Genomic DNA, 23725 nt, shown 5'->3' with positions numbered 1-23725 from the left:
TGTGGTGAATTGGTGTAATGACCACTCTGGGAGATTCTTTTGCAAAGCAAAGAAATCTGTGTCAATAAAAGCCTGCTGTTATTCTATGCGGTCGTGTTAATAGATCGAGCATATGTGGATATATTTCCTATCGTCAGCGCGCTTCATAACCCTGTTCCCATCTCATCAAACCATTCTTCTACCAAAGAGAACCTTGTTGATAATACAAACCGCCTGGCGAGCTTGATCATTCATATCCTCTTATACTTTTCATAATGCAACCGTTCTCGTTAAAAAAAATCAAAATCGGAATGTCTAAGATAATTAAAGCGTGTTTATTCAATTATTTCTTTTCTATTCACATTAGTAACTGATGAGGATTCCTTTACTGTATGCTCAAGAATAGAGTCATCATTTTACTTCGCGCTTCGTGGGGTTTTCGTTTGCGCTGAGTTTGGGTAGTATATATATATATATTTTCAAGATTCTGGGAAGTAATTAACTTGGGGTTCCCGGAATGCGAAATTCACGGAGCTCAGGGCTGAGATGTGATTTGTGAGATTATTTCTGGTGTGTATTGATAAAACGTTTTGTAGTATATATTTCTTTGTGTTGAGTGGCTGTGACGAAGTTATTCAGTCGGTTAGTTACAGGAAAGTTATAAAAAGAAAAAAAAACCAGGAAGAAGCAAGAAGAAACAAGTGGATAAAAAGATTAGCAGTGATGAGACCGGGGTTTTAACGAGTGGAGACTTTTTAGAGCGTTGATTTTCTTTAGAGTTGAGTTATAGTTTTGTGTGTGCTTCTTTGATCTTGAAAGTCGTTGATATGGAAGTGCTTATTTGATTCTCAATTTCTAATATTTTGGATTACCTGTCTTATACTCTGGCCCTTGTAACGCAGACAAGACAGATGGGGCCATCTGTCTTAATTCTTGGTTGGCAGCAGAATCGGAAAGCTTGTCTTCAATAAAGTTGATTGTAACCACTGCGTTATCCAACGCTGACGAATGCTTAAGGCAGCAGAATCAGTAATATGAAGTACCTCGTCGGGTATCAAGGAAACTTTGGTGCGAGGGGTGATAGATCTCTGTAGCAAGGGACGGACGACTGTCTATACCTAGTTTTTGAATGGAATTGGTTTTTTTTATTGTCAGATCGAAGATTGCAGACATATTGAGTATCTTTTTATTTGAGCTGGACCCCTTTTTAGAAATATCTGCTGCGAAAAGCTTCTATCTCTAGTTGAGCACATGGGGATCTTGGCTATATTTTGTGTGATTTTCTGCGTGATCGGGATGGTTCCCATATTTAGTCTCCTGTCAATCTTGAGATTGAGGTCTTGAATGATCATGTATACATAATAATCATTATATTTCTCTAGAAGATAATATTTGTGCTTATCTTCTGAATTTTGCTATTTTGCTATAGTCTTCGGGTTTATGGTAGTAAATAAGAATGAATATAGGAGGCTTTATTTGCGGAGATGTGCCATCTGCGTTAAATTGTCATCTTATGCCGGAAATCCAGATGTGATAAGTTTGAGTACAAGATGATACGTATTTGGCATTCGGAATCTAGATGTTTATCTATGACCCATGTATTGGTTCTATCTGGGACATACTCACAAACATGGCGAGTGTATTCACTGGGGATACATAAAAATGTTGAGAGGCAGTTTTCTTAGGTGCCGCTTAGCCAAAAAATAGATGGAAGGAAAAGTTTCGCTATCTGTTTCCGAAATGCAGAATATGATCAAGGAAACATTTACGGTGCCTTTATTTTCCAATGAACTTTAGTTTAACTCAGGATATATCGGATATAAGTTCATTCCCCGTAATCTGCGTTCAAATTTTGTGATTTTGTTCTATATATACCTAAGTAGTGTAGATACCCCCGTACGAAGTATATACAAAGCATATCCGAATTAGTGTAGTGTTAACATAACTCAATTCTATAAAGCTTGATGGTTTGGGATGAGATTCAAAAAATTTCAAACCTACGAAGTTTTAGATTGAGGAGCCCCAGGTTCGACTTCTGGATTCAGAACTTTTTTTTGGTTTTTTGTTTTTACACTTTTTATTTAAAGAGGGCTGATTACTATTTTTTGAATGTTGAATGCAAAGTTGATTAAGTGAGTATGTACTCATACATGATTACTTTTTTTTCACAGCATCCATGGTAAAACTAAAAGCTAGAGGGCTCTAAGAAACAAGCTACTCCAGATCCTTCGCCTAATTCAGCTAGACAAGTGTGGTTTTTTTACCGAGCCCCTTATTAGCGCTGCGGCTCTTGGCGAACCTAATATGACATGTATCCAAGCAAACAGACTGGAAATTTGGCATCAAAAGTCTCCAATTGCAAGTATGAAGTCGTCGTATAAAATAAATTGTTTATTAAGAGCTTATTGAATTTTTCTGTCGCTTTTTCGAAGTTCTAGTGCCGATGTTGGCTTTCTTTGATAATGTTCCGCAAGATGATAATTTTATCGATTGTGGTACTCCACTGTAAGATGCAACAACGGGGAGGAGGGGCCTTCTATGCTAGTATACTCAAATCAAGATTAGATGGTCCCAATTAAAGTTAATCCCTTGATCGAAAGAGCCGATTTTTCTCCAATGCGCTTGTCCATCTTGTACCTTCTTCTAGATTGGTGGAGGTGGATTCTCAGCTATTAGTTTTGTGGAAACTTTAAGGGTCTTTTTGAGACTAATTTCCCTCTTTCGACAAAACTTCATTGAGGGATGTTCAAAAGACGGAATCATAACCTTTTCATTGCTCTGCCACGATAAAATTTGACCAAGCACGAAGAGCTGCTGGTGTAACATGGAAAATGTTTAGTAGTTCAAGTGTCTAATATTATATCGACATCAGAGGCTCATTTATATTGTATAAAGTAGAATCTTACAATAATGATGTCCATCATCTTATAGTCTCCTCGCAACTACCTTTTATCCATACCTGATATGTGCCTGCCTGATATATGATTTTACTGTATGACTGCTTGAATCTGCCTAATTCATGTGTACCTGCCCAATTTGTATGTTATCATTGCCACAAGATCAATCATCCACCATGTAATATCAGGTGCCCAATATCACTCAAATAGTCGTTGTAACTAGGACAGCATGTCTTTTATTGAGTTTTTAAGTCGTATACTTGATCTGATCAGATATACAGATTTAGAAGAAAGACAACGAAAGTATGAGGGAAGGTGGTGGAAAGCTGGCCGTAATGGTTAGTTTGAGGTTTCCTTGGAAGTAGGGGAGCTGGTCTCCCTTTTTTTTTGCCTTTATTCTTCCTCTTCCATTTGAAGAGTGCGGGAATTGTAAATCTTATACACATTTCTTCACTGCATCAATGATTAATAACTATTAATTCAACTTTCGGTAAATTTTGCCATTTTTGAGGGTAGTCTAGAGAGGTTCAGTACCATCGAGGAATGGTATATAAACAGTAACAAAGTTGTATGTACACCCTTCGAGGAATTTAGGTGGTGGAGTTGGCCGTGGTGGCTAGCTTGTGGTTTCCTCAAATAAGGGGGGGTAACTTCCCAAATTTTTTTGGGTTTTGTCGATCTAAAACTATCAAGAAATAGGTTTATATATTGAGGCAAAGTTGCATATACACCCTTCGAGGAATTTAGGTGGTGGAAAGTTGGCCGTGGTGGCTAGCTTGTGGTTTCCTCAATGAAGGCGGGGTAACTTCCCAATTTTTTGCTTTATCCCCTATCCATTTGAGGAGACGTTGCCACTGTTCAGAGTTTTCTGGCCGGGCTCAATGCCTAACTGACTCTACGTTGCTAGGTTTGAATATTTTTATAGCTTTTGAGTTGATCATGAATATAAGAAGATATCATTTCATCAATTTGGTTGTAGTAACCATTAAACAATAATCATTTATTTTTCATGGTCAAATAGAATTTTGTAACTGCTAACTTCGAGAGTACTTTCCTTGTCTGTACGGGGAAGGTGCCATGTCTGTTCAGCCAGCATCCTCAATACCTCCATTCTGTATCTATTACCCTCAGGTACTATTTAGTATTTAAATTTGCTACAGTTTAAGCTATTTCTTTTTGCATCCTTAAGCTTCAACCCATTATATTCATGGACAAATTGTGTTGAAACTCTAGCCCTTATATGGGGAAACACAATTATTATCTGATTCTTCCACATTTTGATCATTCCAGTACCCTAGAATATCTCAGCAAACGGCCTATCCACCAATGAAAGTCTAACTAACTTCTCCCACCTTCCCACACCACTAAAAGTACCCTCATTACAAATGCTCTTTTAACTTGGATATCTATTTCTATCCTTTAGCAATGGGGAATTTCGGGTAACCCTAGGTTCGACCCCTGGATTAAGAAATATTTTGCATATTTTATGTCTTTTAATTTTGTAGAGTACTTCTTTGGAAATAGCTTTAATGGGGTGGGGAGAAGGCGGGGGAATGTTTTAGGAAATGGGATAAGTTTGCTAAGGGGAGTAGTTTTCATGAAGTATTATATCGATAGATGTAAAGTCAATTTTGGAGCTTCAGCTCACTTTCAAAATCTGGGATATACTAGTCTAGCAAGCTTTATCAAATGTATAGGATGGAAGAATGATCTACAATGAACACCACATGCCCAGAGATGCCCAGCCGGCTCCAAGCACCACACAGCTGACTCGAAGTATTCGAGTATAATCAGTGGTAGAGATAGCCCCAATTATTTCACGGATTTGACCATTCATGTGCATTACACACTCGAATGGAATCCGCTTCCCCCGCTTTTGACTTTACTTCACACTTAGAGCGTCTTCAAGCGGGTCCTGGTCTGAATAGAAATCGACGTGATTTGGAATAACTTATTGTCCTTCTGCGCCCTTAAAAAAGGAATCCCTCCCTTGTCTTGCTGTAAAATTTCCTCTTCATCGGACTTCGAAAAACCTCACCGAACAACCTCATCGACGAAAGACACTGTTCAACATGCCTTTCTACTTGAGTATCGCAAGGCGTAGAGAGATGTTTGCGGCCATCATGAAGGAAGAAGAGGGTAAGTATCTCTCACACAAAAACATCCCATTAACCCAACCATCTAATACTAACAAGTACACGGTAGAAGCAACGGCGAACTGGGAAGCATTTGCCCAGTTACCACTTGCAGCTGTCACGGAGGCAGAGTGGAGAATCGAGGGAAGAGACGAGATTACTCCAACCGCTGAGTACTACTCGTCTCTTACCAGGGAGGATCGTGTCCAGATGTACGAAGATTTGCTCCTCACCTCGGAGCCAGATTTTTAGACATATACACATGGATAGATGGATGTTGGGTATGGAAGGATATGTATGGGGCAAATTGTTATTATCAGATAACCATGTAACCATATAGTCATACAATACAACCAACTTTTTCTCGCTATTTTGCTCTTTTTCTCTTAATATGTACATCGCCTCATTTATAAGGTGATGAATTTTCGCTGTTGAAGAGTATAACCCTAAAGCTAATTCTAAGCTACTCCTAGCCCCTTCACTCGCTTAGTTCCGACCCCACACTACCCCATACTTTACCCCATACACCATCTAACCAAGTTCCTGAATTACCCCTTTTATGAGGCCACATGCTATAGGATTAATTTCTAGACTGATTCTAGTCCTCAAATCCCCATATCTCCCTCTTCATCTCGAGCAGACTTTTCCCCCGGGTTTTGAAGCCGATTAACCATGACGTACTAAAATTATCGTAGTCATACTATACTAAACTAGGCTGAAAAATAGTTTAATGCTAGTAACGCGAAATGTATCCAGTTTGTTAATTTTTGCTTTAGAAAGGTGTCCAGTTCGTTAGTTTCTGCTTGAGAAAAAACAAGAACGTAGAAAATATCAATAACCATACACCGGCGCAGATGAAAAGCAGCTTTGGCATATATCATATGGAACCTTCACGAAGGAGGCTAAATAAGTTATTATGGGGATAAAGGTTTAAATTCGCAGTGCATGTGCCCTGGTCCGTTAGTCACGAAATCTAGATTGGAAGTAGATGACGATAGGATCTTTACTCCTTTGTAATTCCCTGAATATTTTTCCCTCTCTTGCATTGTGCTTTTTCCCCTTCTTGGACAACTTCCTTTCGTCCTCAACACGTAGGATTATATTGAAATCTATCAGTAGCATTTCGATAAAGTGGAGGAAAACTTTGTGACACACAGTCACCTAAACTCCCATTTCCTTTCTCATTCTCAATCTCATTCTCAATCTCATTCTCAATCTCATTCTCAATCTCATTCTCAATCTCATTATCAGACCTACTTCCCTTAACAGAACCTCCTCCACTATTCACGCCAGCATAAGGTTTTTTGTTTTTTTTTAGCTCCTCCACCATCTGCGTCATTGATTCCAGTTCCCGATGTCTTATTTCCTCCTTTCATGACTCGATTTTGCATTCCATTTGTTTCTTCCGAATAGTCTCGCTTGCGGCTGTGGTTAAGGTAGCTGTGGGAGAAAGCAGTGGTCTCGATATTGGTGCTGCTGCTCGAGCTAAAGGAGAGATTATGGTGAGGGCATTCTTGGACCTGCCGCTAGAAGAGTGATGAACTTGACGTTAGAGGCGCTGAATGCGGTTGGATGAAGTTTATCGGTTGCAGAGCCCATGAGAATAAAGGTAGCAGTCGGACGAAGGTGTTCACGGGCGCGGTAGAAATGTCGGAGAACTGGGCTGGAGAAGCAGAAACGAGGAAGAGGGCGGGTGCGCTGAAGGTCTTGGTGAAGTGCATTTTGATCGCTCGGTTTGAGAATCTCTGAATGAATGAAGGTATTGTTAACTTGAATTGCGTATGAAAGAGACAGATAAATCGAGAAAAGAATTATTCGGATCTGAATGCGAGCACTGAAATGAGGTATGTGTAAGTCTGACGAGTGTTTCAAGTATGAAAATGAGGATAATACTAAAATCACATAGAAACTAAAATTAACTGACGAGAGAACATGAATCCGAAAGGGAAAGACTTCGAATATACAATCCTACATTCCCCTCCCACACACTGCATGTAAAATTCGATGAATTTGCAACCATGACTGGAATATTTGCTCAATAACTAACGGCGGCGATATATAGAAGATCAATCCTTCTCCTTCCTCTTTCGTCCACCTCTACCTATCTCACTGCGAATCGACCGACTGACAGACTGACAATAATGGATGCTATGCGCTCGCTCGAAGGAGATACCATATAGGCAACGAATAGCACGGGATTCCATGAAGGAAAGCGAGGAACTTAATATGAATTCGCAAAGTATTGAAGGGATGAAACTTAAAAAAAAAACTGAAAGTTCCTCTAACAAACTTATAAACTCAATATACCATATCATTTTGAGGAAAAGGCCACCTCATCAACGAAGAATAAACAAAACCAGATCTTACAAACAAAAGCGAAAGGGAAAGCGAGAAACAAAAAAAAACATCGAAGGAAAGAAGGAAAGAAACCTGAAGGAAATAAATAACACCCGATAGATTCAAACGGACGATCACACCCACTTTATCCAAAACCCCAAAAGATAAAACCTTAAATCGGGCATTTCAAAATTATATAACCAACCATAAACCTAATTTCGATTAGTCGGTCGCCAGCTCCTGAGGATACTGACGTTATGTCTAGAGAGTAAGTTTTCTTTTGATAACGTGTAGAATCTTGAGACTATAGATTTATCTGACAAAAAAGAACCTTGCGAAATATAACCCCTTTCCTTTACAACCGAGTCCACAATTGAACTCTACACGATTTTCGCATGCCATTTCACTCATTTAATTCACTCTCCAAACCACTTCTCATCCATTCACTTTAGAGAGCTTCTAATACTCATCGCTTGGCTCGCACTACGAGCACGCTCAATTACCGTATGTTGTCCCATGAGCACGTTCAATTACCGTATGTTGTACCGATGACTTCACCATTTATTCATTATGCCATCGCTCCACAAACTAGCTCAGAAAGCGAAGAAGCTAACAGCATGATTCTTACCTATTAATCGTTTTTCTCGCTGATTACAAGCAAACTAACTAATCATGCTCTATTGACACGAATTCAAAAGTTTTCATTGCGATGAGGGCGGGTACTAATGTGCTCCAGGAAAAGGTGTGGAGTGCGTACATTGAAAAAGCCACCATAGATTCTCAGTATCTGGATGGGGCTCAAAACCAATTTTTGGCAGTATTATCCTCGAACTGAGCCATGCGAGGGATGGTGAAGCACTGTCGCATGTCGGCTAGAGCCTCTTTACCCCGAACTGAAATCCCATAAATACCATCGGCTGTTTTGTGAAACATGACATCAACGCATAGGATATATGGCTACTGAGTATAGCATGGTGCCTTGGAGCAAGGTACTTGTAATGATATCAACTGGTTGTTAATGCCCGTTTGGGTGGCCTCCACGTGCACCAGACAACCGAGATGCACTTTTGCAGCAACACGATCTTAAATGTCCTAGGGTAAATCACCATCAATATAGATATGGCTTGAATCGAGTAACCCGGGCTTCTGTGGCAGTTGCCATCAAACAAGTGTAGAAGAAAATGAAACAAAACATGTATGTGCTAACTCGGTGATCATGGAAGACACGAGAATTGCTACATCGGCCGGCGATTTCTTAAGAGCATTCGTGGCTTGCGGATGCGTTGAAATAGGAGACGCCAGTAGGGCAACAACATCACTCCCATAGGGAATAACACCAAGTAATAGTTGGGCAAAAAGGGCTCTTTAACCAAAGATTGAACTTCGTTCCCGTATTCAACTTGGAGCAACTCATATGGAATGATGGAAACGTCACTATCAGCCATCCGCGCTTCAAAAACATATCCCGAATTCAAGGAATTTTACCGCGTGTTTCAGGGGCATTGGAATTCAATATCTGGGTGCATGATTCAGGTGTCCAAATAAGAGACTTTGGTAATTCGTAGCCTCGGGTGTGTGTCTAGTAAAGGCAAAGTAGGCATGGAACTTCAAATCATTGCATACGAGGCCTATATGACGATAAAAGTGGCTATTCACGGATCCTCAAAGGTACTTAACACAAAACAGATACTGCTTGGCAAGAAGCTCTCAGACTAATGGCACCATCAAGTGCGCGTAGTGGTTGCACAGCATCCAGAATAATACCGGGCAGGTGGTGGGATAGAGCCCAATGTAATTATTGTCCGGCATTGCAGGTGATCAGGTAAGGCCAAATGTACAGTTGGGATATTGCGGAAGACGTCAAACAAATCTAAGAATATATAGTGGTCAGCGCACAAACGAGCAGCAGAGAATATAGAAAGGAATAATATACAAACTATATAACTAACACTTGCTACGGCAAGAACTAAAGCTGAGTAGCGCATGTCGCTTGTGCCGACATAAGCCAAGAGCTCAGGATTAGTACCATGTTTAGCGGGCCCCAAAGCTGTTCTACCAGCAACGAAGCCAGGTCGCTCGTGACCTTAGATAACAATACCCAGCTAATAGCTGTTACACTGACTTCGCTCACCCATTCAACATGCATGGCGTTCGTGTCCCACGCCAATCGCTCGACGATATCTGGTGCCAGAACGTTTTACCATTGCGCAACGTGTTCCATCGCAATAGTGCAAAGTTGAGTTGACAATATAATGCTTGGTGGAAGGAGTTGAAAGGATAGTTAAAGGGATGTTGAAACAGAAAGCAATACTGCTTATCGCTGAATAGGTGACTCGACTTCGAAGCAGTAAATTTCGACACAAGCAACGTGATTATATGATTGAATGCTACCTGGTATTAGCAAGTTCAATGTGATCAAAGCATTTTTTGAAGATGAGACAAGAGATAATGAATTCTTTCGGGTGGTTGCGAGGTGGTGCAGAAGCGAAGAAGTAAAAGCTTTTGCTTTGCATCAATCCTACTCTTGGATTTCATCCACCAAACTCTGCTCACTCAGATAAGCTTTTTGATGAGGTACTGTGCCAAGTACCCGGAGAAAATCCAAGTGATACTTTACACTGGAGTCCTCAGTACTGCTTTCGTGCAGTTGACCTTGCCGGTGTTGGATAGCCAACAGTCATAGGCTCAAAATGATGTTCGACTATTCCTTTCTGTTAGAAGATAATGTAGAGTCTCCTGATAAACCATATGAGTGGAGCGATGTGGTTACCCAGTTCAATTCGGTACCATCTCGTGAAGGTAGGCGATGTCTGCAGGATTCTCATTTGTGAGATAGCTTGTGGTGAATCCGTTGCCCGCATTTATTCGGTATATCTACCTCGGCGACCTTGTTTTGCTTCACGCTTCGAATTTGCGAGAATAGGAGTATATATGGATCACGTTCTGGCGCTAGTCCCCCTTATTCTGACGGAGATATCGGCGTTAAGTCAAAAGTGTGGGTTTTGAAGAATTCAAGCTGTCAACCTGTCAGGAAGATGAAGGAGGATGTTGATGCACGATCGTCTTTAATTTCATTGAGGTTCGTAATATATGGTAGTGGTAGTGGTAGTTGGTAGTACTTGCCGTCAATATGAGTCATCGGGGTCCGGTAATCAAGTACGCCGCGCAACACCAAATTGATGCCTTGAGAGAATGAGTCTTGGGGGAAGTGGAAATCATGCTCTATTTTGAGCAATATATTATGTTGAGAGTGGCGATCAAGGAATAATTATCAGATAGATGATTTAGCAACATCAAAACTAAGGTTGAGGTCACCTACGAAATATAGAACCGGACGGTAAATACGCTATTCAAGCACAACGTTAACACACAACAGCCAAACACAAACACAAACACAACAATTCCATCTTAATAAAACGCTTATCACCTTTTATTAACCTTATCCAGAACTGCATTCGGCTGATCCCGCTAGCCCGCTCAAGCCAAGACCTTTTGGCGGGGATCTCAAGTTCCAGCCTTATGCCTTTTATTCTTTTATTCCATAGCTTGTCACTATCAACTATTATGATTCGACAATCTACAGAGTAATTACTTATCGACAACCTTCTCATTCATCTCTTACAATATTTCGTCGCAAAAATTTGCAGAGTTTTCTGATGGATTTCATTATTCATTAATTGAAATTTCTCTCGAAGCGCATATTTTGATCGTTGAAATCAAAACAATAAACTAACTGAGTGGTGATACTTTTCATCATCCTGTATTACCTAGGTCCATTTCTAGTATCAAAAGACTTGATACATTTTATTCACCCTTGTGAGTACCTAGTTTGGCAGCCCAGAAACTCCCACACTTTTGAAGCAGTTGCTGACTGCGTATGCAGAATATGCCATTGTATATTGAGATCATATACAGTGCATGACATAACACATTTCCCAACTCTCCGCGTCGTTCTCTCGAAAAATCAGAATATATGACGATTCGGTCGTCAGACTCCCCGAAAGACCATAATAAATATCTCGAATCTTGAATTTCGAATCTGCAGGAACGGTTTCAGGTAATTTTTGTTATTGGTTTGCGCTTTATTGGTTGGCCCGTTCCAGATTAAGTGGGAAATATCATCGAAGCTATTCCTGGACATTCGGCCTTCGCGCTATCGACCCGTCGTCTCTCTCTGGAACATCAGTAATACTTGTTGTTGCTCCTAAACTGAGAGGTTTTGTCACTGCTGTGGGTGGTTGGTATCAGTATTCGGGAAACTTCCCTGGGTAATTTGGGGCCAACTTTGAATACGCCATAGGGTCCGGTATATCATTGGCCGGAGGAATTATCTGTGGAGGCTTGGATTCAAGGAAGAAGATACATTGGAATTTGCCCTCCTAAACTTTGACGAGAAGGGAAACCTGAGTTGCTTTACCTCCATCGTAAGTCATCAAGAGACAAACCAAATTCTTGAAAGGGGATCATCAATTTACATATGGGATTCTTAGCGCAGTCAAACACTGTCCAGCGAACGTAAGGCTATTTGTCATCTGTATCTATAGTTCTACCTCCGCTCCCTGTTTCCAATAGGCCCTGTCCCTTCTTTCCTCTAACGAGATTTGGGCTGCTTCACCTATTCAACTAGGGGTTGATCGTCCGGGTGCGAGCCGCATCGCTTCCTCGTACCACCCATTTCATAGGCCACTTCGAGCGAGAAGGCTTACACCGAGTCTCTGGAGGTTTTGAAATTGATAAGATACCAAATATTTGGCCCAGATCACTCCTGTGGGCTTTTAAGTAAATCAGAACCTTGGCCTGTCCTATTTTATTTGTCTTCACAAATCAATAATAATTTATCATCATGACTCCTACGCCCCCTTCCACTACCTCCTCAAGCGCCGGAGCTCAATCTCCAGAAGGCCAATATCGGGTGGTAAGAAAGAGAAACAGGATTCCTCTCTCATGTGGGCCTTGCCGACACAGGAAGTGAGTCATTTGCGTTCTATTCTGTCAGCACCTTGCCTCTCTGGCACAATTATACTAATCTTACGAATAGGTTGAAGTGTAACCGGTCGCATCCATGTGAGAATTGTACGAGGAGAGGTGATGCTTCCTCGTGCTCATATGCTGCACCGGGCACACGAAAAAAGAATCAAACTCAAGGCTCAACCAGTCCTGATGACATGCAAAATCGTATTGACCGTTTAGAAGGTTTAGTCTTATCCTTGATGACAAATGGTGCTTCATCTGCAGGCCCAGCAGCCGCCACTGCTGCCATTAACCGTTCTCACAGCGAAAGTGTCGGTTCATCTTTTCCTCCTGACATAGAACAAGACGACGATGACATGATCAAAGAAGAAGGTGATGAGGATAGCGATGTAGATGGCGTCGCTAACTCATTGGGCATCATGAAGGTTGACCCTGATAAAGGAAAAACAACATATCTAGGAGATTCGCACTGGCATCTGGTCTTAAAAGATGTATGTTATAAACCCCGGTTTCCTTGTCGATGCATGATTCTGTCACCATGAACGCTTTGGTTTAATACAAATCTTCAAGTTGCTAGAGCGGCCTCGCGGGTCGATTATTTGAGAGACACCTTTAGGCAATGGTCAATCTTTTGAGCCATTTTTGAACCTTCGTCTTTCATTCTTAAGCCTCAGATGTTATTTGGATTAGAAGTCGTTACTAATCGGTGGAAAAGATCGCAGAAGTCAAATCCTATTTCAGTAGTCATAAAAAAGAACTCGAAAAGAATTACGAGAAAATCAAATCTTCAAACCCTCCTGTCAATGATGATACCGCATTTCTAATCGGTGCACATTCGCCAGCTACGGACGATGAGCTTCGAAAAGCACTTCCTCCCAGATCTGAGGTTGATAAAATCATCACGAGGTCCGTATATAGCCATTTTAGAGGAACAGAGTGCTAACTAACCGTTTACTAGATATTTGCACACTTACGACCCGTCTATACACATTATACACGCTCCGACTTTCCATAAGGAGCTGCAGGCCCACTGGCAAGATCCCGCGAAGACCTCGATTGTATGGCTAGGCCTTTTATATTCAATTCTCTGTTTAGCCATGCAATCATACCAAAAGATCGGGGATGAACCACCGGAATGGAAAGGTAGGGAGCTCTCGTTTAGTTCTTCTCTTTTCCTCGACTTTCTTGTTCAAAACTTTCCATCATGGCGCTAACATTTTCACTAGGTCGTACTCTCGAGGTAGCTAGTGAATTCAGGCAGCGCACGGTCCAGTGTCTTGTCAATTCCGATTATACCAAGTCATCACTTTACACGATTGAAACATTGATTCTATACGTACACGGTGAATATGCGAGCCGATGGGATTCTGAAGTAGGCCTTTGGGTCATAATAGGCATGATCACTCGATTATCAATGCGGATGGGTTATCATCGAGATCCAAGCAACTTTGCAGGTATCTCTGTCTTCCATGGCGAGATGCGTCGTCGAATTTGGGGATTTGTGCGCGCCATGGACACGATGTTTTCCTTCCAGTTGGCCCTTCCGAGTATGATCCGTGATAGCGACTGTGATACAAAACCTCCTCGCAACATATTTGAGGATGAGTTTGGTCCGGATTCGAAGACATTACCACCCGAGAGACCGAAGACTGAGCCTACCCCTATATCTTACATGCTCTCCAAAATCAACATAACAAATGAACTGAACTGCATAATGGAGGAAATACAAAGTGTTAATCCTAAAGGCATTGCATATGATGATGTTCTCGCGCGCGATAATAAATTGTGGGAATTAAAACGGAACCTTGCTCCTCACCTTCGACTCCAGCCCTTGGAAGAATGTACACATGATTCTGCGACGCTCTTGATGCAGAGGTTCAATGTGGACATTCTTTGGCAGAAAACTATGTGTGTCCTTCATCGCAAGTACATTGCACGTGCGAGACAGAATTCTCGCTATGATCATTCCCGTCGAGCCTGTGTCAATGCTGCCATGGAAATCCTTCGCCATCAACACAAAATCCATCTGGAATCCAAACCTGGGGGACGATTGCGTTCGATGAGTTGGGCGGTTTCACCCCTTACCAAACACGATTATTTACTCGCTGCAATGATAGTCTGCTTAGAGCTTCATTATGGGAGTATTTGTCCGCCGGACAGACATTTCTGGAAAAAAGAAGAACTTGCCGATATGCTCAAGGCTGTTGAAACCTCTCAAAGTATTTGGAGTGAGACGATGGAGGAATCGATGGAGGCATTTAAAGCATGCAAAACTTTGAATATTATTCTTGAGAAGATGAAAGCTTGTAGGGAACCAGCGGCCATTGCTTGTGCCACACCAATGAGTACAGTCGACGCTTTTTCACAATTCGATGATGAGAACCTCAGACCCGAGCAATCAGCAGCTATGACTTTGGGTATGCTTTCTGGTGGTCTATCACCAAACTCAGCAGCTATGTTCAACAACGTGGGCCAGGCATCAGCAGGATATTCGAACATGGACCTGAATATGGGTGATTCAAGTGGAAGTGGTCTCACTCCGTACGCACTCGATAATAATGTTAACCCCTTTGCCACCATGAACGGCGGCGCATCCCCATTCTCCATGTTCGGCAACACCGGTAATGCTCCTGGAATGATGGATCTACCGGCGAATGTTGACTGGGTAAGTTTATCTCCCGATATAACTCTTGTGTCCAAACCTTACGCTAGGGTGGAATGCTGATCGAATTATAGGAACAATGGGATCATTTTATCGGAAATTCAAATGTAATCGATCCATCATTTCAGTTCTACCCACCGAATCTAGACACTTCACCACCGGGCGGGGACGGTCAAGGACAAGGACAACAACAGGACCCGTCAAATCCATACGTAGGTCCTTTTATGGGTGCAAATACTCCTGGTAGATGAATGAACAATATTCGAATAAAATGATTGGTAGCGTCGATGTGGTTATACACGATTATGAAAGGGAGCAATAGCGTTATTTTAAAATACCACATGGGTTTGGACTGTCCGGCATTTCTGCGGATCTGGGAGTTGCGATGGGAAAACTCTCCACGAAATTCAAAATTTTTTAAAAGTTCACTGTTTTTTCTTTTTATGCGTGACGAATGGTTTACTGTGTTGTGATGTATGAGCAATGCCAGGTTCGTTCCTCTCAAATTGTTTCTCTTTAATTCATCCCTAAGCAATTCGTCCTTTGGTAGTAGTTCGTCTCTCGTCTCTCTATGGAAGCTTGGTTTTCTGTGGAGTGTTTTCCGCTATTGTTTGGTGGGGCCCTTTGGGGTGGGGTTTGAGGGGCTACAGGGAGAGGGGTGAGCTTGATTTGTATACTTGAGATTGTTGATTAAAGTTTATTTTGATGAATAAATGCAATAAAAACGATGCGTGAAGCGAGAGCGGGTTTAGGTAAAGTAAAGGCTCGAGAGATGTGAATGTGGTTGTAAGGGGAATGAGTTGAATTGGTGGTTGCATTGATATATATATAATGATTGGTTAACGTGGTTTATCAGCGAGCGGGCCATATCACCGAGCGGGCCACTTTTACCTCAATTTATATCTTTCAACTTCAATACGCGATTTATCAACAAAATATTATGGAATCGAATAATCAAGAAGGTCGAATACTTTTAGCTATCGAAGCTATCAATAAAGACCAAAAATTAAGCATTCGGAAGGTTGCTAAGCTATATAATATCCCGCGTACAAAGATTCAGCGCAGAATGGACAGTACTACCCCTCGTATCGAATCTCGAGCAAATGGTCATAATTTGACCAAATTAGAAGAGGAAGTGCTTATCCAGTATATAATCGATATGGATGAGAGAGGGTTTGCACCTAAATTAAATGGTGTAGAAGATATGGCGAATTATATCCTCGAATCGCGGGGTGCGAAGAAGGTTGGAAAGCTCTGGGCTCATCGCTTTGTTAAACGATGTCCAGAATTAAAGACGCGTTTTAATCGCGTTTATGATTTTCAAAGAGCTCTCTGCGAAGATCCCAAGCTTATTGAAGAGTGGTTTAGATTGGTATCGAATATGCGGGCGAAATATGGTATTGTCGATTCCGATTTCTACAATTTCGACGAAACCGGCTTCATGATGGGTATAATATGCCCTGGAATGGTTGTAACTAGTGCTGAACGAAATGGCAGAAGCAAGGCAATACAACCAGGCAATCGAGAGTGGGCTACAGCAATTATATGTGGCAATGGAGAGGGTGAAACTATACCTCCATTTCTGGTAGTTCAAGGACAAGTTCATCTTTCCAATTGGTATACCGAAACCGATTTTCCTGCGGATTGGGCTATTAAACCTACTTCCAATGGATGGACGAATAATGAGACAGGCCTAGAATGGTTAAAGCATTTCGATAAACATACTATTCGTCAAAGAAAGGGCAAATATCGAATGCTAGTATTGGATGGGCACGAAAGCCACGAATCAATACCTTTTCAATCATATTGCAAATCAAATGATATTATATGCCTCAAATTACCACCATATTCAAGTCATTTAACTCAACCACTTGATGTTGGATGTTTCGGTGTACTTAAACGTTCATATAGTTCTCAAATTGAGGAGTTTATCAAGGCACATATCAATCATATCACTAAAGTTGAATTCTTTATAGCTTTCAAAGCTGCATATCAACAATCATTTACTATTCAGAATATGAAAGCTGGTTTTCGAGGAGCAGGTCTAATACCATTCGATCCTCAATCTATACTTTCAAAACTAGATATTAGGATTCGTACTTCTACCCCTCCATCTACCTCCTTGGAACTTACCAACTCCTGGATCTCTCAAACCCCTCATAATCCAACTGAGGCTCTCTTACAATCAACTCTAGTAAAAGCTCGAATAACTCGTCATCGATCAAGCTCTCCTACACCTATATTTGAGACTGTACAAGCTTTAGTTAAAGGTACAGAGAGATTAGCACATGAAGTTACACTTTTGAGTGCTGAGAATCGTATGCTTCGAAGAGCAAATGAGGTATTAAGTAAACGTCGACGCGCTAAAAAAATTCAACTACGTAATGGAGGAGTACTTACTGGACAAGAAGCTGAAGATATATTATCACAACAAGAGGTTGATAATCAGATTCAACGCGACGAGCGTCAAAATGGGGGAAATTTTAATAGGGAATCATCTACTAGTCGATGCTGTAGTAAGTGTGGAAAGACTGGTCATAATTCAAGAACTTGTCAGAATAGTATAATAGATCCTAGATTATTAGATTCTTGATAGTTTCAATCAATTGATTTAATTGTTGTTAAATAATATGGGTTTGAAATGATAAATTGAGGTAAAAGTGGCCCGCTCGGTGATATGGCCCGCTCGCTGATAAACCACGTTAGGTATTCGTTAATTACCCACAGCTTAAGATTTCCCATCTGCGAATCCCCATCTCTGTGTAGGTAGGTAGGTAGGTAGGTAGGTAGGTAGGTAGAAATTCGTGCTCACTATAAATGACCATCTTCTTCGACTTATAAGGTCAAGCAACTAGGATTTGAAAATGTCGGATTGTATTGTCTCGATGGGATGTGTTACGAGGTTTGCCGTCTAGATCACGTGGAAGTGCTCTAGGCTCTCGAAGTAGGTTTATAACTAGGCGTCAAGCAGGGACTTAAAGTAATGACAATAATGATATGCAATTCGTAACTAATAGTAGAGTATACTAAATGATTGATCTTGAGCACGAAGCTCTACAATAAGGAAACTCTTTCCAGTTATATAGACCTTCGTACTATACATCCCACTAACCTCTATCGTCCCATCAAGGTGGGAATATTTCCCACCATAGTGGGATTCCTACACTTGGTGGGAATCCTTGATCACATGCTTTCGATCAGATTCGATGTCTATGCTTGCTTAGGGTGGGGAGACCATATAAGTCAATTGCCATATAGTTTTATATGTGAATCTACTTGCTTTTCCACATGGTCCAAGCTCGTATGGACAGATCAGCTGTTACTTCGTAACATGTTTGTTGTCACACTCAAGAATACTGGGTAAAGTATCTTGTATTAGAAAATACTAAGCTAAGGAGAAAAGAAGAAGGAAAACAAGAGTAGAGATTGATTGATTGATTGATTGATTGATTGTGTTTATCGTCATAGGCCGTAGGCCGCGTGTGCCTTGGCACGTGACAACCTTAGCCATCTATTCCAGTTTTGGACAAATGACGCTCAGAGGAGAAGCCTCTGAGTAGTTTACTAACTAGCTAGGGAGAATATTTATATACAATTTAAAGGGGCTAGGGCAGGGTTTACATGATTGCCTTCGCAGGGGGGGGTTGGGCTGGTAGGCCTTTTGGGGTTGTAATTGTAGTCATCCTCGTCCACTAGATCACTACCTCTTGATCTCTCTCCCTGTCTCCTCGTACTTGTTTTGGTTGTTTGTGTATATACTCGCTTTTTTTTATAAAAAAAAGAAGAAGAGAAGTGAGAGAAAGGAAAGAGAGGAAGGAAAAGCACCCTTAGAAACCTCTTAACTCCGTTTGAATCCAATGAAAGAAAGAAAGTTCTTTTTTTATATTTTTTTTTATCTTGCATCTGTGTGCCACAGGCAGATTTCTGTGTAGAATTTGGTGTATTCTAGCCATTCGGCTAGTTTGGCTATATCGATGGGATTGCTTAGAAGCCAGGGGATGATTTTGGAAGGGGGGGCTCTTTGTAAGCGCTTTGAAAGCTTTCCCTTTTTTACAAAAGAAAAAGTGTAGTAAAGCTTTCCTTTTACTATATAAGCAATGGGTATAGGCTGTAATATAATTGAAGTGTTGTTGACCTCCTGGGATCTTGGCAGCATATGCATATATAGTACATATGCATATAAGGAGCAAACAAAACTCAACTTTTAATTCATTCTTTCCTTTTTGGTATACTGTTTGTTTGCTTTCAATATTTTGATTTCAAAGCACTTTAATTCCGAAGGCCGAATACCCAACCTATTCCTTCATTTTTTGAATATATGCTCGCAGCTTAACTGCTTAGCTAGAGAATAAGTCAATTCAATCTGATACTCTTTCTGGTCTTAAGAAACCCAACAAGTGTTTATGGTATATTGCTAAGTTTTCATATTGTGATCTGATAACGAGAATATAGTGGAATATAGTTCTCTTTAAAGAAAAAGTATCTGTATTAGAAGTATAATTGAATTGGAGATCTTTGTAGTATTGTAGTCTGATTGTATTCTATAATTGTTTGTTTGCTTTATTGGCTCTTATTCTGATCATTCTTTTTAGGGATGCTAGCATACAGATTGGATTGAGGGGAAAGAGAAGTTTTTATTCCTTTCTTGATGGTTTTATCAGCTATTTTGTTGTTAAGGATATCCACGGTGTCCTAGGACTTATCGGATGAAGATTTTCCTGGGGGAGGTGTGTGGGAGCCTTGGTTTGACAGCTTAAGCTTGTGTAAGCTTTAGAAAGTCTTCAAAGACTCTTTGTAAGGAACCATTGAAATAAGATCCTAATCGGAGAGCAACCTTGTAGTTATCTAAGAAGATCCAGAGACCTGTGGCCAGTTTGGTTGATGCTAGAGTGAGGGCTTTTGATGCCCTTGCTACTGCGGCTATAATTTCTGTATCGAATACTTCTATGTTTGTACTTAATGAGAAAAAGTGGTATGCTATCTGAATATCGAATTATGAGATTATGAAACCACCTTCAGTTGCACCATCCTTGTTTTCGTTTTTTAAGCTGTTCGAGAAGATCTGTATATCGCTTCTTGGTATCTTGGTATAGAAGGTTTTGAAGTCCTCGGTTGCTTATGCTTTCGTTCTATTTATTGGGCTATTGATACAAGCCTCAGCCTCTGCCCTCGACTCTCTGATTTCCCAGGGTAAGGAGGCTAAAGGGTTTATATGTTCAGTCTCTGGTAATGCTGTGATAAGCCTTGCGAATCTTGTATCTAGGATGCAGTTCTGTTCTTTGGCTTTGGTTATATTCTCTACTTTGATTCTGAGAGGATAGTAGAGGTCTAATCTGATGATTCGTATTGTGTATAATTGTGAGATCTGGTTTAGCTCGATCTCAGATGGTCTGAGTTTAGCTTCTTTGTAGAGTACTATTGTGTTTGTAGTTTTGTATACTAGGAGGATTGCTTTTGTATAGGTAATTACTACTTTATTGAGTAGGTTTATATAGTTATCCATTATATTCGAGATCGAGATCGGTTTGTTTAAAGCATTTTTCTTTAATCTGGTTTGGTCCAGCCACCAAGTTTCTGAGGCGAAATAGTATTGTTTGAGTATATAGGCTTTAGCCACTTTTTTGGTGAGATATAGAGGTATCCCTTAATTTATATTGTTGAAGGATCTTAATATATTAGCTTCTTTAAGGGCTTTGATTGTAAGGATCTGAACATATAATTTGAAGCATAATTTCTTGTCGAAGTGGACTCCGAGCCATCTGAGCGGGCTAGGTTTGACCTTTATGTTTATAGATTCAGTATATATTGCAGGGGTATTAATTAATATTCGATATTCTTTGTAGAAGTATATAAACTCAGATTTCTTGGGATCAAAGGTAATGCTTTCAGTTTTTCCTTATTCAAGGGTTTCTTGTATATTTATTTGTAGAAAGTTATAGTTTGTGTGTGAACGAAGTGAATGACTTCAATTCAATTACTACTGTAATAAAGAACTAAGCGAACGCGAAAGAGACTAGCTCTTTTAGTAAGTCTATATAAGACTTACTACTTCCAATATGTAGCTAGCTCTTTAGACAGAATACAATTAGACATACAGGACCTACGTAATCCGTGGGTGCTACGTCTTCCGTATCCTTCTCGTACCAACAGTTTGTCTATAATAAGTCTGATGTCGCTGGTATCGCGATATCGTCTGCATATCCGAATCTGCTTTGTGGTTTGCCTATCCAGAAGAGAGACGCGATGTAGAGTATGAATAGGATCGGGGAGATCGGTGAGCCTTGAGGAAGACTGCATTCTAGCTTTGTTTCCGGGCTAATCTCGCCGTCTAGTCGGATCTTGATGGATCGATTAGTGGCGAAGGACTGAACCCATCTAACCAGGTTGTTTGGCCATCCTTGTTCCCGAAGGCGGTTTATTAGTCTTTTTAATAGCATTGTATCAAAAGTATCTTTTATATCTATTGTGAGCAGGGTGATCTTTAATTCTTGTTTTAGGGATATTTCAATATTATATATAATGCAAGTAGTGAGGTCTATTGAGGATTGCAAAAATAGAGCTCCAAACTATTAATTCGCTAGAACTTGGTAGTTTAGAGTAAGCTATAATACCTTCTTCGCAATGAGTCTTTCGAGGCCTTTGTTTAGGATTGAGAGCAAGGCAATTGGTCGGTATGATCTTGGATTGGTGTAATCTGGCTTGTTGGGTTTAGGGATGATTACGATGGTGGTTAATCGGAAGCATTTTGGGTAGTGTCTTAGATGTAGATAATCTTTGAAAAAGAGTAGGATTACTTCTCTTATTTGTGGCCATACGATCTGTAGGATTTTTGTTGGGATTTCGTCTATGTTAGATGCTGTATTCCCTGCTTTTAAAACAACTAGTTCTATATCTTGTATAGCTATATCAGGGAAGGTGATAGATCTGCTTGGGGCTGTAGGGGTATCGAACGGGATATCGTCAACCTCGGCTAGGTTTGTCAGTAGGTTATTGGCGAGGGTTTCCCTTTTCTCTTCGATAGTGTTTGCAATGGTCTGTTTTGATAGGTCTGCTAGAGGTGGGGTTCGATATATGCCTGTGGATTGATGCCATTTGGCTATTCGATATACATCGTTTATATCCTTTACTTTATCTACTTTCATGATATAGAAGATGTGTTTTGCTTTCCGGACTGTCTTTCGGAGAGAGCGTTTGGATATAGGAGTCTTAGTGGTCCTGTGATCGTGAGCGGCTTTCGTACAATCCTCGTTCCACCAGGGTTGTTGAAGGAGGCTTTTTGTAGATCTCTTTGCAGTGCTTATATAGGCTTTTATCAGTGCTTGTGTGAGAGACTCTGCTAATTGATCTAGCTCTCCGATGGAGGGTGCTTCGAGATCGATCTTAATGCAGGTTAAATTGATTCTTAGTAGGTCTTTGAAGAGTGTTTTGTTTAATGTATCCACTCTGAGTTTTTGTATGGGTTTTGTGCTTCGGTAGTTCCAATAGAGTTGAGTTTTTAGTGTAAAGTGATCTGAGGTGCAATCTAGATGTTCAGTGAGAGAAGTATATGCTGTGTAGGGCCCTGAAAGGAAGGTGAGGTCTAGGACGTTCCCTTTTGTATGAGTAGGGATCCCGATTGGGGAGATGAGGTGTAGGTTTCGGGAGTTAAATCATTCCACAAAGGATTCAGCTAGCACTGAAGGGGAGGGGTGTAGAGGGTTCCAGTTGGGGTGATGGAGGTTGAGATCACCTAATAGGATAGCGTTTGTTGGGAATCTCTGTAGTTCGAAAATTGAAGTGATGGCTTGATTGCCGTCTGCACATTGTATTGGAGCATTATATATATTTATGATAGTAAATATCGAGTTGTTTGTAGAGAGTAATTATATAAAGATTAGGTCTCGTGAGATTATAGGCCTAATTTGATTGATTCGTATTCCGATTCCTTTTCTGATGTAGATCAGAACCTGGGGAGTGTCTTTTCAGTCATCTATTGGAGTGAAGATTTCGTAGGAGGGGTGTGTTTTGGTGATTTTTCTTGAGGTATCTTTGTATATATATGGCTCCTGGATCGTGATGATATCAATTTGATCTATGTTTGCCAGATTAAGGGCGAGATCATGTGAGATCCCTCCCTTACCTATATTAGTTTGGGTTATCGTAAGCGGTTTACAGTTCATTAAATGGGATGGGGGTTGGGTTGGCGATTGCTGTAAATCGATTAGCGGAGCGGGTGCTGAAGAGGGTTGTGGAGTGGGTGGAGCCGAATAGGCGGGTGGGGGTTCTTGGCCTAAGTTGGTCCGAGGGGGAGGGAGGGGTAGGGGAGTCGGCCATTTGTGCATCGGATGATGGCTTTGAGCATCCAGCCTTTACACAAACAGAGTTTCTGTTTTCGAGGTATATCTTCCGGATTGTCTGGCGTTCTGATTTTGATTTCCTTTCTCTCCCTTGTGGGCGAAGGGGGCATTTGGGGTCATCTGCGGGGTGGGGGCCGTTGCAGTGAAGGCATTTGGGTGGGCATATGTGTTCAGTGCCATAACTGGTAGTATGATTGCTCTCTGTATGCTTTCCCGAACTGTATAGGGCGGCAGATTTGTGATTTGAGGCATGTTCTTGCGTTGTGCCATTGAAAGCAACGATTGCATTGAGTGATCTTTGGGTTTTTGTACTGAGGAGGGATGTGCTGATGTTGGCCCCTAGAATCTTCAGGTTCTTTTTGAGTGGTTCTGCTCCTGTCTTGGAGGCTTACTATCCATGTTGAGTAA

General features: G+C 40.9%; 10 protein-coding genes and 1 pseudogene across 11 annotated transcripts; 7 read left to right on the top strand and 4 right to left on the bottom strand.

Moving 5' to 3' along the window:
* Window positions 1–834: 834 nt before the first annotated feature.
* SS1G_07688 (predicted protein) lies at window positions 835–1152 on the bottom strand (the record flags this gene model as incomplete). The annotated part of the gene is made up of 2 exons (XM_001591013.1): window positions 835–980; window positions 1098–1152. The coding sequence occupies 2 exons, from the start codon at window positions 1150–1152 to the stop codon at window positions 835–837; spliced, it is 201 nt and encodes a 66-aa protein (XP_001591063.1).
* Window positions 1153–1898: 746 nt separating this feature from the next.
* SS1G_14708 lies at window positions 1899–2026 on the top strand (annotated as a pseudogene). The gene has a single exon. The product of its transcript is annotated as a tRNA-OTHER (tRNA).
* Window positions 2027–3105: 1079 nt separating this feature from the next.
* On the top strand, window positions 3106–3670 carry SS1G_07687 (predicted protein; the record flags this gene model as incomplete). The annotated part of the gene is made up of 2 exons (XM_001591012.1): window positions 3106–3214; window positions 3576–3670. The coding sequence occupies 2 exons, from the start codon at window positions 3106–3108 to the stop codon at window positions 3668–3670; spliced, it is 204 nt and encodes a 67-aa protein (XP_001591062.1).
* A 1278-nt stretch (window positions 3671–4948) lies between these two features.
* On the top strand, window positions 4949–5263 carry SS1G_07686 (predicted protein; the record flags this gene model as incomplete). Its single annotated transcript, XM_001591011.1, has 2 exons — window positions 4949–5015; window positions 5082–5263. The coding sequence occupies 2 exons, from the start codon at window positions 4949–4951 to the stop codon at window positions 5261–5263; spliced, it is 249 nt and encodes an 82-aa protein (XP_001591061.1).
* A 708-nt stretch (window positions 5264–5971) lies between these two features.
* SS1G_07685 (predicted protein) lies at window positions 5972–6133 on the bottom strand (the record flags this gene model as incomplete). Its single annotated transcript, XM_001591010.1, has 1 exon — window positions 5972–6133. The coding sequence occupies one exon, from the start codon at window positions 6131–6133 to the stop codon at window positions 5972–5974; it is 162 nt and encodes a 53-aa protein (XP_001591060.1).
* A 404-nt stretch (window positions 6134–6537) lies between these two features.
* Window positions 6538–6732, bottom strand: SS1G_07684 (predicted protein; the record flags this gene model as incomplete). The annotated part of the gene is made up of 1 exon (XM_001591009.1): window positions 6538–6732. The coding sequence occupies one exon, from the start codon at window positions 6730–6732 to the stop codon at window positions 6538–6540; it is 195 nt and encodes a 64-aa protein (XP_001591059.1).
* Window positions 6733–9488: 2756 nt separating this feature from the next.
* Window positions 9489–9593, top strand: SS1G_07683 (predicted protein; the record flags this gene model as incomplete). The annotated part of the gene is made up of 1 exon (XM_001591008.1): window positions 9489–9593. One exon carries the CDS (start codon window positions 9489–9491, stop codon window positions 9591–9593), a length of 105 nt encoding a protein of 34 aa, XP_001591058.1.
* Window positions 9594–10038: 445 nt separating this feature from the next.
* On the top strand, window positions 10039–10464 carry SS1G_07682 (predicted protein; the record flags this gene model as incomplete). The annotated part of the gene is made up of 2 exons (XM_001591007.1): window positions 10039–10147; window positions 10343–10464. The coding sequence occupies 2 exons, from the start codon at window positions 10039–10041 to the stop codon at window positions 10462–10464; spliced, it is 231 nt and encodes a 76-aa protein (XP_001591057.1).
* A 1727-nt stretch (window positions 10465–12191) lies between these two features.
* On the top strand, window positions 12192–15232 carry SS1G_07681 (hypothetical protein; the record flags this gene model as incomplete). Its single annotated transcript, XM_001591006.1, has 6 exons — window positions 12192–12316; window positions 12387–12810; window positions 13035–13225; window positions 13278–13462; window positions 13546–14984; window positions 15056–15232. 6 exons carry the CDS (start codon window positions 12192–12194, stop codon window positions 15230–15232), a joined length of 2541 nt encoding a protein of 846 aa, XP_001591056.1.
* Window positions 15233–15921: 689 nt separating this feature from the next.
* Window positions 15922–17574, top strand: SS1G_07680 (hypothetical protein; the record flags this gene model as incomplete). The annotated part of the gene is made up of 1 exon (XM_001591005.1): window positions 15922–17574. One exon carries the CDS (start codon window positions 15922–15924, stop codon window positions 17572–17574), a length of 1653 nt encoding a protein of 550 aa, XP_001591055.1.
* Window positions 17575–23329: 5755 nt separating this feature from the next.
* Window positions 23330–23497, bottom strand: SS1G_07679 (predicted protein; the record flags this gene model as incomplete). Its single annotated transcript, XM_001591004.1, has 1 exon — window positions 23330–23497. The coding sequence occupies one exon, from the start codon at window positions 23495–23497 to the stop codon at window positions 23330–23332; it is 168 nt and encodes a 55-aa protein (XP_001591054.1).
* Between the last annotated feature and the right edge of the window lie 228 nt (window positions 23498–23725).

This window comes from Sclerotinia sclerotiorum, genomic scaffold (genome assembly GCF_000146945.2).
Source record: "Sclerotinia sclerotiorum 1980 UF-70 scaffold_10 genomic scaffold, whole genome shotgun sequence".
Taxonomy (NCBI): Eukaryota; Fungi; Ascomycota; class Leotiomycetes; order Helotiales; family Sclerotiniaceae; genus Sclerotinia; species Sclerotinia sclerotiorum.
This window is presented reverse-complemented; position numbering and strand designations above follow the sequence as displayed.